General features: G+C 37.1%; 1 protein-coding gene and 1 long non-coding RNA gene across 5 annotated transcripts in view; one reads left to right on the top strand and one right to left on the bottom strand.

Annotated features, from left to right (window-relative positions):
• Positions 1-15,012, bottom strand: part of TCAIM (T cell activation inhibitor, mitochondrial) — a 53,754-nt gene that overhangs the window by 11,708 nt on the left and 27,034 nt on the right. For all 4 annotated transcript variants that reach the window (XM_077866004.1, XM_077866002.1, XM_077866003.1 and 1 more), the window contains exon 5: positions 11,817-12,069. In XM_077866004.1, the coding sequence (XP_077722130.1) occupies positions 11,817-12,069 (253 nt within the window). The remainder of the gene's footprint in view (positions 1-11,816; positions 12,070-15,012) is intronic.
• Positions 9,469-15,012, top strand: part of LOC144294209 (uncharacterized) — a 54,992-nt gene continuing 49,448 nt past the window's right edge. The window contains exon 1 of the long non-coding RNA XR_013361673.1: positions 9,469-9,645. This is a non-coding gene — a long non-coding RNA (uncharacterized LOC144294209). The remainder of the gene's footprint in view (positions 9,646-15,012) is intronic.

Genomic DNA, 15,012 nt, shown 5'->3' with positions numbered 1-15,012 from the left:
AGAGACTGGAGTGGTTATCTGGCCACCAGAGGGACTATGAGGGAGTAAGCATTGAGAGCTCAGGCACTAATGACCAAGATTTAATTAAAGTAAGAAGTCGGAGTCTACCCAGCTAGAACCCACAAGGTAATCCTTGTAAGTTCCTTCATTAGGACATATTCAATACCCTTTAAATGTCCCCAGCACCATTAGATGGGTCTTCTGAATTTGACTTTTTTACTTTATTAGTTGTACCATAACATTATTTACCCATTTGCTCTGGTGGAAGTAGTGGTTTTATCCTCTCACCTGTACATGAGTGATGTGTGGTACAGCCTACTGAAAGTTGTAATACACATAAGGGAGAGGTTTTGAAGTATCTTGAATTTTTAAACCTTTATCCCATCTCTGGAAATACAGCAATAGGTTTAGCATAATTAATTTAATTTAAAAAGAATTTAATTTTATTATATATGCAAAGGAAATCATCATAACTAGAATATGATTAAACAGGTGCTGACACAATAAACATTTTAAAAATTATCAAATTGATAACCTTGGAACCAATAAAATCTTTATGCATTTATCAAGTATTTGTTTGAAATGCCTGATACTGTGTTGTGTTGGGATTTAAGGAAGATAAAATCACTGTGCAAAGGAAGACACATCTATTAAGGAATATAGATATATGAGGGGCACCTGGGTGGTTAGATCATGATCCTGGGGTCCTGGGATAGAGCCCTGTGGTGGGCTCCCTGTTCAGTGGGGAGTCTGCTTCTCCATCTCCCTCTGCCCCTCCCTTTGCTCATGTTCTTTTTCTCAAATAATTAAATAAATTTTTTTTTTTATAAAGAATAGGATAGATGAACCTCTATGGGAACAAAGGAAGAATTAATTCTGTCTGTAAGATTCTACAGAATAGGTGATATGTGACTTGTAACCTGAGAGATGTATCAGATGTTTCCAGGCAGATTAGTGAGGAAGAAGGGCTTGCCAATCACACTAGTGCACAAGAAACCCTAAGGTGAACCACTGTGCCCAGATGGAGGGATGTACAAAATTAGACGAGCGAAGAAGAGCGGGGGGAGGTGGGGGAACAGACCATGAAGGAAGAGTCGGGACCTTACCCTCTAAGAAAAGGTATTCGACATTTAAAAAAAAAAGATTTTATTTATTCATTCATAGAGACACACAGAGAGAGGCAGAGACATAGGCAGAGGGAGAAGCAGGCTCCTCGCAGGAGCCTGATGTGAGACTCGATTCCATGTCCTGGGATCATGCCCTGAGCCAAAAGCAGGTCTTGAATTGCTGAGCCACCCAGGCGTCCTGGTATTCGATATTTTTAATTCACTAACTTTGTGCTGTAATTAATAACTCTTCCTATTCCCTTTTCAAGGGTACTGGTAAAAACTTTGTCATCTCTGCATAATGTAGTAAGAAAATAAATAAAAATATCCACTTTACATCACTATTATTAACTATCACATTATAGTTTTTCAACATTTTTCTCATTTATTAATATATGTTATTCAATTTACCTTAAATCATAGAAGAGAAAGCATGACTTGCTGACAAATGAATTCTCAAACAACATACTGTCTTTGGTTTGGTGACAAAAAATGTCTTTAAGTGTAGACAAATACAATCTTAAGATTATACACTTATGACTTGATTTCTGGAATTCTTACATTTAGTATATAAAAATCAACTGGTCTAGGGATGCCTGGGTGGCTCAATGGTTGAGCATCTGCCTTCGGCTCAGGTCGTAATCCTGGGGTCCTGGGATCCCTGGGACTCCGCAGGGAACCTGCTTCTCCCTCTGCTTGTGTCTCTGCCACTCTCTGTGTGTCTCTCATGAATAAATAAATAAAACCTTAAAAAAAAAATCAACTGGTCTAGTTTAACAATTTTTTTGTTTTTTTGTTTTTTCCTAAACAGTGAGATAAAAATGAAGCTTCTAAACACAGCATTTAATATAGATAAAGATACAGGTTTCCTGGCTTCAGCCAAGAGAGGTTCAGGAGCTACTGAACACATGTAGCCCCCAGGTCTTGGTTTCTAAAAACCATTCCTTACTAAAAAGAACCAGAGCTTCCTGGCAAAATGGCTGACTCAAACACTAGGGCAGAATGGTCCAGAAGAGCTTGGAATGATTTAATGAATCAGAAAGTGAGATTTCCCAAGGAATGACAGGAACAGAGGAGCCAGCTTGAAGGGATGGTAAAATCAGAAAATTACTATCTGGAAACCATCATAGTAATATATGATTCAGGCAAGAATCACCAATGGAAAAAAAAAAAAAAAGAATCACCAATGAAGCTTCAGGCTAGGGAGTTCACGTAAAATGATGTTTACACAGCTCTAAGTATCTCTTCAAAATAAACTAACTGAAAGGAAAACTGGTAAAGTATTTACTATGGAAAAAAATAGGGGTCATCATCTTAATCATTTCTTTTCCTTATGACATTGGTTGGACCTTCCAAGACAAGTTAAGTTGTAGAGGGGAGGTAAGACTTGTTTCTCCTCCCATCTGCTTTCCATCTTTCAAAAATTCCAAAAAGCACATCTCCCACTGACATTCCTTTGTTTTCCCTCAGCCACCTCCATGAACCTCCCATAAGTCCCTGGGGATCTGTAGGGTACCAACTGGGAAATGCTTCTCTGGATAATGCACAAGTTATTAAGGGGAATGACATGACAAAATATTTTTGTAAAACTGAATATTTAATATTAGGGGGAATATAGACTCTAGGATGCAGGGAAGAGAAACCAGTAGTAACAGATCCTTAGTAAGCTATAATGCAGTAAGTAGTAATGCAGATTCCCATTAAGCATTTTTGAATGATCCTATTCTTCTCTAAGAAAAAACTATGAAGACAAACTGGAAGTAAGGCAAGAGCAGCATTTACTTTAAAATCTTTCTGGACATACTCTCCCCCTAACTTCTGTCCTATGACTGGCCAGGGACTTTTTTAGGATCTCTTTTTGAGAGACACAATCACAGTCCGTTTGTATAATTTCTACAATAATTTCTGTACTTGTCTTATTTCCTCCATGACCCTATTACCTCCACTAGGGAAAGATGAGTCTTTTATTATCTAATGTTGTTATCTAATGTCTTTTATTATATAATTTGATTTTTAAATCTGATCTCAGGAGATCACTAGACAACCTATAGTTTAACTATGCAAATTAAGTCATAAGGCAAAGAGAAAAGTATACCTTCTTGTCCAATATGGAAATACATGGTTATCCTGACTGTCCATACTCTAGAACTAGGAGACAGAGATCTGCATTACTCTTTATTTATTTTTTTTTTTTAATTTTTTTTTAATTTTTTTTTTTATTTATTTATGATAATCACAGAGAGAGAGAGAGAGAGAGAGAGGCAGAGACACAGGCAGAGGGAGAAGCAGGCTCCATGCACCGGGAGCCCGACGTGGGATTCGATCCCGGGTCTCCAGGATCGCGCCCTGGGCCAAAGGCAAGCGCTAAACCCGCTGCGCCACCCAGGGATCCCTGCATTACTCTTTAAATGAGAATTCTCTATTGGATTTTGAAAGGACATTAATGCCTGATTTTGCCACAAAAATAATTTAAATTCTTAATTTTGCAATCGTAGTCATTTGTAAAATCTGAACCCTTTATTTTTAATGGGGAGAAGTCCATTCAAATTACTATTGAGATTTAGGAGTCATCTTATTTTCATTTTATAATAAAATAGTTACACCATACGTTTTAACCTTCACTCATCAAGAACTTTAAGAAATGTTGAATTTCTTATTTGGAAAATTTATAAAAAATAAAATCATCCAAATAGTGCTTAGTAATCACAGATATATATATTTTTAAAGTAGTATTAGTTTTTTTTAAAGCTCTGTTGATGTACCAAAAACCATAAGACACCTAGAAATAAGCCTAACCAAAGAGGTGAAAGACCTGTACTCTTTGTAAAACACTGATGAAAGAAACTGAAGATGTAAACTGTAAAACACTGATGAAAGAAACTGAAGATGACACAAAGAAATGGAAAAAACATTCCATGCTTATGGACTGGAAGAACAAATATTGTTTAAATGTCTATACTACTTAAAACAATCTACATATTTAAAGCAATCCCTATCAAAATACCAGTAGCACTTTTCATAGAACTAGAACAATCCTAAAATTTGTATGGAATCACAAAAGATTCCAAATATCCAAAGCAGCCTGGAAAAAGCAAAGCAAAGCAGGAGGCATCACAATTCTAGACTTCAAGTTATATAAAGCTGTAGTGATCAAAACAGTATGGCATCAAAATATTTTTACTGGCATAAAAATAAGCATCAATCAATGGAACAGAACAGAAACCCTAGAAATGGACCCATGACTATGTGGTCAATTAATCTCCAACAAAGCAGGAAAGACTATGCAGTGGGAAAAATACAGTCTCTTCAACAAATCATGGTGGGAAAACTGGACAGCAACGTGCAAAAGAATAAAACTGGACCACTTCCTTACATCATAAACAACATAAATTCAAAATGGATGAAAGACCTACATGTGAGATAGGAAACTACTAAAATCCGAGAGAACACAGGCAGCAACCTCTCTGACATAGGCTATAGCAACTTTTTACTAGGGGTGTCTCCTGAGGCAAGGGAAACAAAAGCAAAAGTGAACTACTGGGACTTCTTCAAGATAAAAAGCTTCTGCACAGTGAAGAAAACAGTCAACAAAACTAAAAGGCATCCATTTTGAGTTTATCTTTGTGTATGGTGTAAGAGAATAGTCTAGTTTCATTCTTCTTCACGTGGCTGTCCAATTTTCCCAGCACCATTTATTGAAGAGACTGTCCTTTTTCCAGTGGATATGGTCTTTCCTGCTTTGTTGAATATTAGTTGACCATAGGGTTGGGGGCCCATTTCCAGGTTCTCTATTCTGTACTACTGATCTATGTGTCTGTTTTTGTGCCAGGACCACACTGTCTTGATGATCACAGCTTTGTAGTACAGCTTTGTAGTACATTGTGATGCCCACCTCCCCGCATTGGTTTTCCTTTTCAATATTACTCTGGCTATTTGGGGTCTTTTCTGATTCCATACAAATCTTAAAAAAATATTTGTTCCAACTTTGTGAAGAAAGTCCATGGTATTTTGATAGGAATTGCAATGAACATGTAAATTGCCCTGGGGAGTATAGAAATTTTCACAATATTTATTCTTCCAATCCATGAGCATGGAATGTTTTTCCATCTCTTTGTGTCTTCCTCAATTTCTTTCAGAAGTCTTCTGTAGTTTTTAGCATATAGATCCTTTACCTCTTTGGTTAGGTTTATTCCTAGGTATCTTATGCTTTTGGGTACAATTGTAAATGGGATTGACTTCTTAATTTCTCTTTCTTCAGTCTCATTGTTAGTGTATAGAAATGCCACTGATTTCTGGGCATTGATTTTGTATCCTGCCACATTGCTGAATTGCTGTATAAGTTCTAGTAATCTTGGGGTGGAGTCTTGTGGGTTTTCTATATGCAGTATCATGTCATCTGCTAAGAGGAAGAGTTTGACTTCTTGCCAATTTGAATGCCTTTTATTTCTTTTTGTTGTCTAATTGTTGAGGCTAAGACTTCTAGTACTATGCTGAATAACACTGGTGAGAGTGGGCATCCCTGTTGTGTTCCCGACTTTAGGGGAAAGGCTCCCAGTGTTTCCCCATTGAGAATGATATTTGCTGTGGGCTTTTCATAAATGACTTTTAAGATATTAAGGACTATTCCCTTTATCCCTACACTTTGAAGAGTTTTAATCAGGAATGGATGTTGTATCTTGTCAAATGCTTTCTCTACATCTACTGAGAGGATCATATGGTTCTTGTTTTTTCTTTTATTGATGTGATCTATCATGATTGTTTTGCAAATGTTGAACCCCCCCTTGTATCCTGGGGATAAATCCCAGTGGGTCATGGTGAATAACCCTCTTAATGTACTGTTGGATCCTACTGGCTAGTATCTTGTTGAGAATTTTGGCATCTGTGCTCATCAGGGATATTGGACTATAATTCTCCTTTTTGGTGGGGTCTTTGTCTGGTTTTGGAATCAAGGTAATGCTGGTCTCATAGAACCAGTTTGGAAGAATTCCCTCCCTTTCTATGTAACACCTTTAGTAGAATAGGTATTATTTCTTCTTTAAACCATTCGTAGAATTCTCCTGGGAAGCCTTCAGGCCCTGGACTTTTGTGTCTTGGGAGGTTTTTGATGGCTGCTTCAATTTCGTCACTGGTTATTGGCCAGTTCAGGTTTTTATTTTTTTTCCTTTCTGTTCCAGTTTTAGTAAATTGTGATTTTCCAGAAATGCATCCATTTCTAGATTGACTAATTTGTTGGCATATAGCTGCTCATAGTACATTTTAAAAATCGTTTGTATTTCCTTGGTATTGGTTGTGATCTTTACTCTTTTGTTCACGTTTTTATTAATTTTAGTCTTTTTGCTTTTATTTTTAATAAAGTTGGCTAGTGGTTTATCTATCTTATTAATTCTTTCAAAGAACCAGCTCCTGGCTTTGTTGATCTGTTCTACAGTTCTTCTGGTCTATATTTCATTGAGTTCTGCTCTAATCTTTATTATCTCTCTTCTGTTTGGTGTAGGCTTTATTTGCTGTTCTTTCTCCAATTCCTTTAAGTGAGAGGTTAGCTTGTGTATTTGCGTTTTTTCCAATTTTTTGAGGGAGGCTTGTATTGCAATGTATTTCCCTGTTAGGGCTGCTTTTGCTGTATCCCAAAGGTTTTGAATGTTGTATTTCCATTTGTTTCCATGAATTTTTAAAATTATTCTCTTATTTCCTGGTTGACCCATTTATCTTTTAGTAGGATGCTCTCTAACCTCCATGTATTTCAGTTTCTTCCAAATTTCTTTTTGTGATTGAGTTCTAGTTTCAAAGCATTGTAATCTGAAAATCTCAATAGTTTAGTTGAGACCTGATTTGTGACCCAGTATGTGGACTACTCTAGAGAAAGTTCCATGTGCACTTGAGAAGACTGTGTATTGAGTTGCATTCAGATGGAAAGTACTGTATATATCTGTGAAATCTATTTGGTCCAGTGTATCATTTAAGGCCCTTGTTTCTTTGTTGATGTTCTGCTTAAAATACCTGTCATTTGCTGAAAGTGCCATGTTGAAGTCTCCTAGTGTATTATTATCTAAGTATCTCTTTACTTTTTATTAATTGATATACTTGGCTGCTCCCACATTAGGGGCATAAATATTCATGATTGTTAGGTCTTCTTGTTGGATAGACCCTTTAAGTATAATATAGTGTCCTTCTTCATCTCTTACTACAGTATTTGGTATAAACTTTAATTTATCTGATATGAGGATTGCTACCCCAGCTCTTTTGAGGACCATGTGAATGGTAAATGGTTCTCTACCCCTTCATTTTCAGGCTGGAAGTGTCTTTAGATCTAAAATGAGTATCTTGTAGACAGCATATAGATGGGTCTCACTTTTTTATTCAGTCTGATACCCTGTGTGTTTTGATGGGATCATTTAGCCCATTCATGTTCAGAATAACTATTGAAAGATATGAATTTAGTGTCATTGTATTACCTATTGAGTCCCTGTTTTTGTGGATTGTTTCTTTGGGCTCCCTTTTTCTTTTACAGGGTCCCCCTTAATATTTCTTGCAGAGCCGGTTTGGTGGTCACATATTCTTTCAGTTTCCACCTCTCCTGGGAGCTCTTTATCTCTCCTTCTATTCTGAATGAGGGCCTTGCTGGATAAGGTATTCTTGGCTGCATGTCCTTCTCATTTAGTACCCTGTATATATCATGCCAGCCCTTCTGACCTGGCAGGTCTCTGTGGAGAGGTCTGCTGTTATTCTGATATTTCTCCCCATATAAGTTAAGAATCTCTTGTCTGGAGCTGCTTTAAGAATTTTCTTTTTCTCTTTGAAATTTGAAAATTTCACTATTAAATATCTAGGTGTTGAATGGTTTTTATTGATTTTTTTGGGGGGGATCTTTCTATCTCTTGGATCAGATTGCCTGTTTCCTTCCCCAGATTAGGGAAGTTCTCAGCTATGATTTGTTCAAATATAATTTGTGATCCTGTCTCTCTCTCAGCCTCTTCTGGAATCCCAATTAGATGTATATTCTTCCTTCTCAAGCCATTATTTATTTCCTTCAGCCTTTCCTCGTGGGCTCTTAGTTGTTTTTCTCTTTTTACCCCAGCTTCCTTTCATTCCATCAACTTGTCTTCTATGCCACTCACTCTCTTCCACTTCATTAATCCTAGCAGTTATAGCATCCAGTTTGGATTGCATCTAGGTTAATCTATTTTTAATTTTGGCCTGATTAGATCTCAATTGTACAGTAGGGAAGTTTCTAGAGTCCTTTATGCTTTTTTCCAGAGCCACCAGTGGGTTTATAATTGTACTTCTGAATTGAATTACGTCATATTGAAATCCAAAATCTGCAACTTTGTGGCAGAGAGTATTGTTTCTGGTTCTTTCTTTTGTGGTGAATTCTTCCTTCTAGTCATTTTGTCCAGTACAGAGTGGCTCTATGAGCAGGCTGAGTCAAAAATATGAACCACAACCTAAGTAAAACACACCCTACATTATTCTGAAGAGATAAGAAACTAGAAAATAAAAGAAAAAGAACAGAACAACAAAATAAAAAAGGAACACTACGGTGAAAAATAAATTTTAAAACAAGGCAGTAAAAGTAAAAAGCCAAAAACCACAAACAAAGAAGAAAAAAGACAAAGCAAAAAAACAAAGTAAAGAGGAAAAAGAAAGAAAATTAAAATGGGGGGATGGTGGTAGTGAGTAAATGGTAGTGGAGAGAGAATATAATCTACCTGAGGGGTCCTAGAGGGTGAACCTCTTGGTTCTGAGTGTATTTTGTTCTGTATGTTAGAAGATCCTCAATCCCAAATTTATATAAACCAGCAATACTTATAGAAAGCCCCAACATTGACCACAAAAACAAACAAGATAAAAGAGGGGGGCAGAATGGGAAGGAAGAGAGAATATAATCTCACAGAATGGACCAACACAGTGCTCCACATGGTTCTGAGTGTATACTGGTCGTGTCTTAGAAGATAATACTAACTTCCACCATTGTAAAACAAAACAAGGCAGAAAAAACAAAAAACAAATACTCATATATTGTATATCTACCATAATTAAATTGAATACATTGAAGGGAATCCAGAAGTGAAAAATATATCTAAGACATGTAATTGTAGAAATATGAAAGTTAAAAAAGAAAATACTTAAAAATGAAGAGCTCGTAAAATATTGTAGTTAAGGTGGGAAAAGAGAAAAAATATTGGAGATTTTTAGTCTGATATAAAAATGAGTTGTAATGGAAAAAGGAAAAAAAAAAAGGACTTTCTAGTTCTATATATCATTTTCTCTCAGCTTTCCGGTGCTGCTTGGTCAATAAACTTGCTCTTCCCTTGTTCTTCCAGATGGTCTTCTGGGGGAGGGGCCTGCTGCACTGATTCTCAGGTGTGTGCACCTGGGGGAGATGCCCCGCCCCGTGCCGGGTGCCCGGCTCAGTGTGAGCTGTTTATCCAGTAAGGCCTTTGTTCCCTAGAGGCCCTGCCTCTCCCAGGCACAAAGTGAAACAAAGAGGAACAACAATGATGGCGGAGGTCAGGTCTCCAGCTCTGGAGTCGAGCTCCCTGTGAGTAGCTAACCACAGCTCCCAGTCCACACTGGCCTAGATGCTCCTGGGGGGCAGGCGCAGGTGCACTGATCTCCACAGCTTGGGGGCACTCAGCGGTAGGAGAGTTCTCACTGTCCTGTGCCCTCCTTGCTTCCTCCTGTCCCAGGGGAAATGCAGGATTGCCAGCTTTGTTCTCTTGAGCATCCTGGGATCCAGGTCCCTGTGTGGCTTGACCTGCACTCCCGGGGGGCCGCTTCTCCTGAAGGGAACAGGGTGCAGCCACCTCCTTCCATTGCCAGGCTCTAGGGTAAAGGGAGCTCTAGAGCTGGCCACCTAGCCACCTGGGTTCTCCCAAATGCCCTGCGGAGCTCCAGCCCTTTACCAATATTGGCCCGCGGTTTACGGTGAGCCTTCCCTCTGGGCGACCCTCCTCTTATAGTGACTCCAGAAATCTTGAGGCTTCACTGCCCCTCCTGGAATTTTGCCCAATTTCCCTGCTAAGCATTTTTCCATCAGGTAAAACTCCGGTGCGGATTTTTAAAGTTCCTGCTTCTCCGGGGCTGGCTTTCCTGCCCTGGAGTCTCTTGCCACTCCACCTTAGCCCTGCTAGTCGCAGTTCCCCTCCCCCACTTTATTCTTTATTATTTTCATTTTTGGTCTTCCTACCTTGTTAAAAGCAATAACTTTTCTCTCTGTAGCATTCCAGCTGTTCTCTCTTTATTATTTTTTTATTTTTTTTATGATAGTCACACACAGAGAGAGAGAGAGAGAGAGAGAGAGAGAGGCAGAGACACAGGCAGAGGGAGAAGCAGGCTCCATGCACCGGGAGCCCGATGTGGGATTCGATCCCGGATCTCCAGGATAGCGCCCTGGGCCAAAGGCAGGCGCCAAACCGCTGCGCCACCCAGGGATCCCTGTTCTCTCTTTAAATCTTAGGTTGAATTCATAGGTGTTCAGGATGTTTTGAAAGTTATCTAGGTAAGTTTGTGGGGCCAGGTGAGTTGAGGACCCCTACTCTTCCGCCATCTTCCAAAGTCACATTTTTATTTTGTTTTAGTTTACAAAGAAAATTCGAACTAAAATCCACATATTTTGGGAGGTGATCTACCCACTAGTTACACAAATAGATCAGAGATAGATCATCAACACAGGCATGTATACCCATGCCTTCAGAGAGATAACTGCCTCTCTTTCTGTGCTAGACTCTGCTACAGCTTTATTTGGGATCTGGCTAGACAACAAGGGCAGGGATTCCTAAATTAGTATAGGTAATCTACAAAGCAAATGCTCTGCCAGTAAAGAATGAAGGATAATTTACCATGTTGTAATAAGTGAGAATCTTCTGGTGAGCCATGGACTCTCAAGAAACAACCAAAGGAACAGAATACGAAGTCCAAAAAGGACTTACTCAAAAAAACATTAATGATGACTTTACAAACAAGACAAATGAAAGAGAAATATTTCATACATGGATTTTATAAGTAAAAATTATTCTTTCTCAAGAGATTCCAAATGATATTTTTAGAAATTTAGACATAATTGACATATAACATTAGTTTCATGTACATAACATGATTTGTTATTGATATATACTACAAAATGATCACCATAGTACATCCTGTTAACAGCCATCACTATACATAGATATAAATTTTTTTTTCTTGTGATGAAAACTGTGAAGATCTATTCTCCCACCAACTTTCAAGTACAAAATACACTATTATTAACCACAATCCCCAGACTGTCCATTACATCACTAGGACTAGTTTATTTTATAGCTGACAGTTTATACTTTATAACCCCTTAGATGATATTTTAAAATGTTGTCTCCATGCATTTTTATCATGTATGGATTATTACACTAAAGAACATTACTAGTGAACTATCTGAAGAAATCAGAAATGCTTAACACATGAAGAAGCCTAATTTTTTAATAGTCTTAGGTATATCCTTTCTCCATTTACAGAATTTTTAAAAATTATAAGTCTCCTGCATGTGTTTGGTATCAAAAGAGCACAAATTAAATACAGCTAGAAGTATTCTGGCAACTTTAAGAAACATGAAATATCTTTTTCATAATGGTTACTGGATTAACTATATTGATAGAAGTACATTTCCTGGAAAATTAGACTTTAATTTTAAATATGAACCACAAACAAACTTAGTTAAATAAGAACTTTTTTACATACGTTAGGGTTGTTTCCATTCTTGAGACTTGTTCGAGGTCTTCATGAGGGTCCTTGAATCCAGTAAAGTAGTAATAAGATTTGTCCCACTTGATGGGCCTGTCAGACATCCTTTTAGCCTCCTTGAGAGGCTGGGAGTGCACATTATTATTCAAGCTTTGGATATGTTCAACAGATAAACTGCAGGAGTTGAGAATATATAATACTGTGCTTAGCAGATCTCTGGTGTGCAAAGTAAATTTGACTGCTCGAAATCCTAGAGAATATAATTCCCCCAAACAATTAATACAGATGATTATTTGCTTTATTCAAAATAATTTTTCATGCAACATAAGTAAAATCAAAATCTTTTAAAACATTTGATTACTGATTAAAATCTATCCAACTGGCAAATAATCTGTAAATGGAAAACTACTTCTGTTCTCCAAAACCATACCACAGTATCTTTACCTTCATGAATTCCTCAGTCAGTTCCCTTTCTAGTTTGGCACTAGAGACCAAATACATTTCAGCCCAAGGGTCGGGGGGTTCAGAATATTTTCAATGCTGCCCATAAATTTGGTCTCTTCAGTCTAAGAGATGGAAAAGCTCTCCTATGAGCGAGTGTCCATGAAAGATGGTATCTAGCACTAAGACAAAGAGGGGAAAAGAGGGGCACGGGGAGGTTGTACTGTGATAGTGGTTCAGATGGAGCAGCCAGACAGTCTAGTCTCAGGGGTGACAGAAATCCATCTCAAATTTTCTCTATGATTACAGGATATTACCTACTAGGTAACTCAATATTTTTGGAAGTGATGTGAAATTCCCTGTTTAAAAGTTAACACTTCACAATCTGATTTTGATTTTGAGTAGTCAGTGGGCTAAGGTTAGTAATCTAACTTGTTACATCCTCAACAGGAGGTCTAGAGTTCTCTCTCTTTTTTCTCTTCATTACTGGGTGTTAGGCTTGGTTCTAGCTGAATTTATGTAGCTTCTCAACACCCCCATCAACTTTGTGATTCTTATCTCTGCAAATATGAAGAAATCTGGCTCAAGGAGATTAGGAAGAATGCAGAGCAAGGGCTTAAGTCTGAGTTGACTCCAAGCCCAGTATTTTCTCCAGAACAGAATGCTGACTCTTTCTTCTTGGTTTTGAAAATTATACCATTATTATAGAAGTATATCCTCACTGTGAAATTAGAGATACATATAGTAAAAATAAAAATCTTCTGTTAACCAGCATACAACCTCACATCTTTACTAGATATAACCATCATTAACAGTAAGATGATACCTATGCTTTTTGACCTGCACTGTCTCATATGGTAGCTACTAGTCCTATGTGGTGGTTTATAATTAGATTAATTAAAATTAAACAAAATTAAAATTCAGTTCCTGGTCACACTAACATTTCAAGTGCTGAACAGTCACATGGGGCTTGTGCCTGCTGTATTAGTGCAAATACAGAACATTTATATCATCACAGAAAGTTCTCTTGGAACTTGGAACTTTCTCATAGAACTGCTCTAGACCTTTTCTTTGTGCTTATGTATGTATATTACATAGGATATATACCCCTATTTGTTTACACAAACACACATCTACAGTTTGAATTATTTCCTTTCCTTTTCTTTCTTTTTTATTTATTTATTTATTTATTTATTTATTTATTTATTTATTTATTTATTTATGAGAGACAGAGAGAGAGAGAGACAGAGGCAGAGACATGGGCAGAGGGAGAAGCAGGCTCCATGCAGGAAGCCCGATGTAGGACTCGATCCTGGGTCTCCAGGATCAGGCCCTGGGCTGAAGCCGGCACTAAACCGCTGAGCCACCCGGGCTGCCCCAAATCGTTTCCTTTTAATATATAAATACTATCATTGTAGACATATTACTTTGAACTTTCTTTTGTTATTAAACTTGGTGACTCTTTCATGTCTGTGTGTATAGATCAATCCACTCTTTATAGCAGCTATATATCCCGGTCCATATAACGAAGGTAGCATAATTTATTTGACACTTAAGTTATTTGACACTTCTGAAACTGATGAACATGAAAGTTTTTAATTTATCGCTTTACATACAAGGCTGAAATGTATTTTCTTGTCTTTACGACTGATGATCAGATACTACAATTTGAATCATTCTCAAGAGATAACATACTATGTTTGCCACACAGACTTAAGGAATCTAGAACATGCAAACAAAGTTTTTTTAGTTGAATTTGTTGACTCATTTGATGATAAAGTGAGAAATACTGGCAGGAGAGCTATTCTAGTTGGTGAAAGAATTCCTGTGTTTGAGGTTAGGAAGAGCTCAGTCAAGGAACAAATCTGTTTCTATCTTATCAGCTCTATTAATTATTTAACCCAATGTAAGGGCTAAGGAATGCCATACCAAATTGCACATATGCTTTATTGGAAAACAGTACCTAATTAGTTTAGTTTGGACTTGACTACTGAAGCCAAACATTTTAATGTTTGTTAGCTATTTGTGTATATTATTTCCTGAGCTGTCTAGTCATTGTCTTTACCCATTTTTGTAAGGGAGCTACTCTGTTTTCCTTTTGGTTTCTAAGAGATCTTCATACATTAACATTATCTTTTTGTCATTTTTGCTTATATTATCTCCCATTTCTAATTTTTTTTTCTGTAATCTATTTTTGTTTAATGAATGGCTCAAAGTTTACCATTAATGAAAGTAGAGGACTTCTGTCTTTACTCAGTCACAGATGCCTACAACTACTTGTTCTAGCATTAACTCATAGAAAACTCCTAGTGAATTTTCTACTTGTTTTAAGGAAATTTATTTCCTCACAGGGTACCAAAAAGAGTAGAGCTGTAGAAGTGATTTATTTATTTTTATTTTTTATTTTTGTAGAAGTGATTTAGATCTTGAATTTCAGGAATGAAAATCAGTACTAAACATTTTACCTGATTACCATGTTAATTATCAATTATCTTAATTTTATAATCAGATAAAAAGGTTAAAGACCTAAAAATGTTTTAAATAAGTATTTAAGTCAGAGTGCCAACCTCTGTCATAAAGGTAAAGGCAAAAATGATGACTAACAATATTTTAAAAGAAGAATTGATAATGTAGTATATATAAATTACATTAGACTAGGAATAAGGAGACATTAGTTCTAGTAACAGCTCTACCCCTAACCTGCTGCATGAAATCTCCTAAGTTTCTGAGTTTCCCTCTGTTTGCTCCTTCC

This window comes from Canis aureus, chromosome 22, assembly GCF_053574225.1.
Source record: "Canis aureus isolate CA01 chromosome 22, VMU_Caureus_v.1.0, whole genome shotgun sequence".
Lineage (NCBI taxonomy): Eukaryota > Metazoa > Chordata > Mammalia > Carnivora > Canidae > Canis > Canis aureus.
Note: the sequence above shows the minus strand (reverse complement) of the source record. Positions and strands in the feature narration are given on the sequence as shown.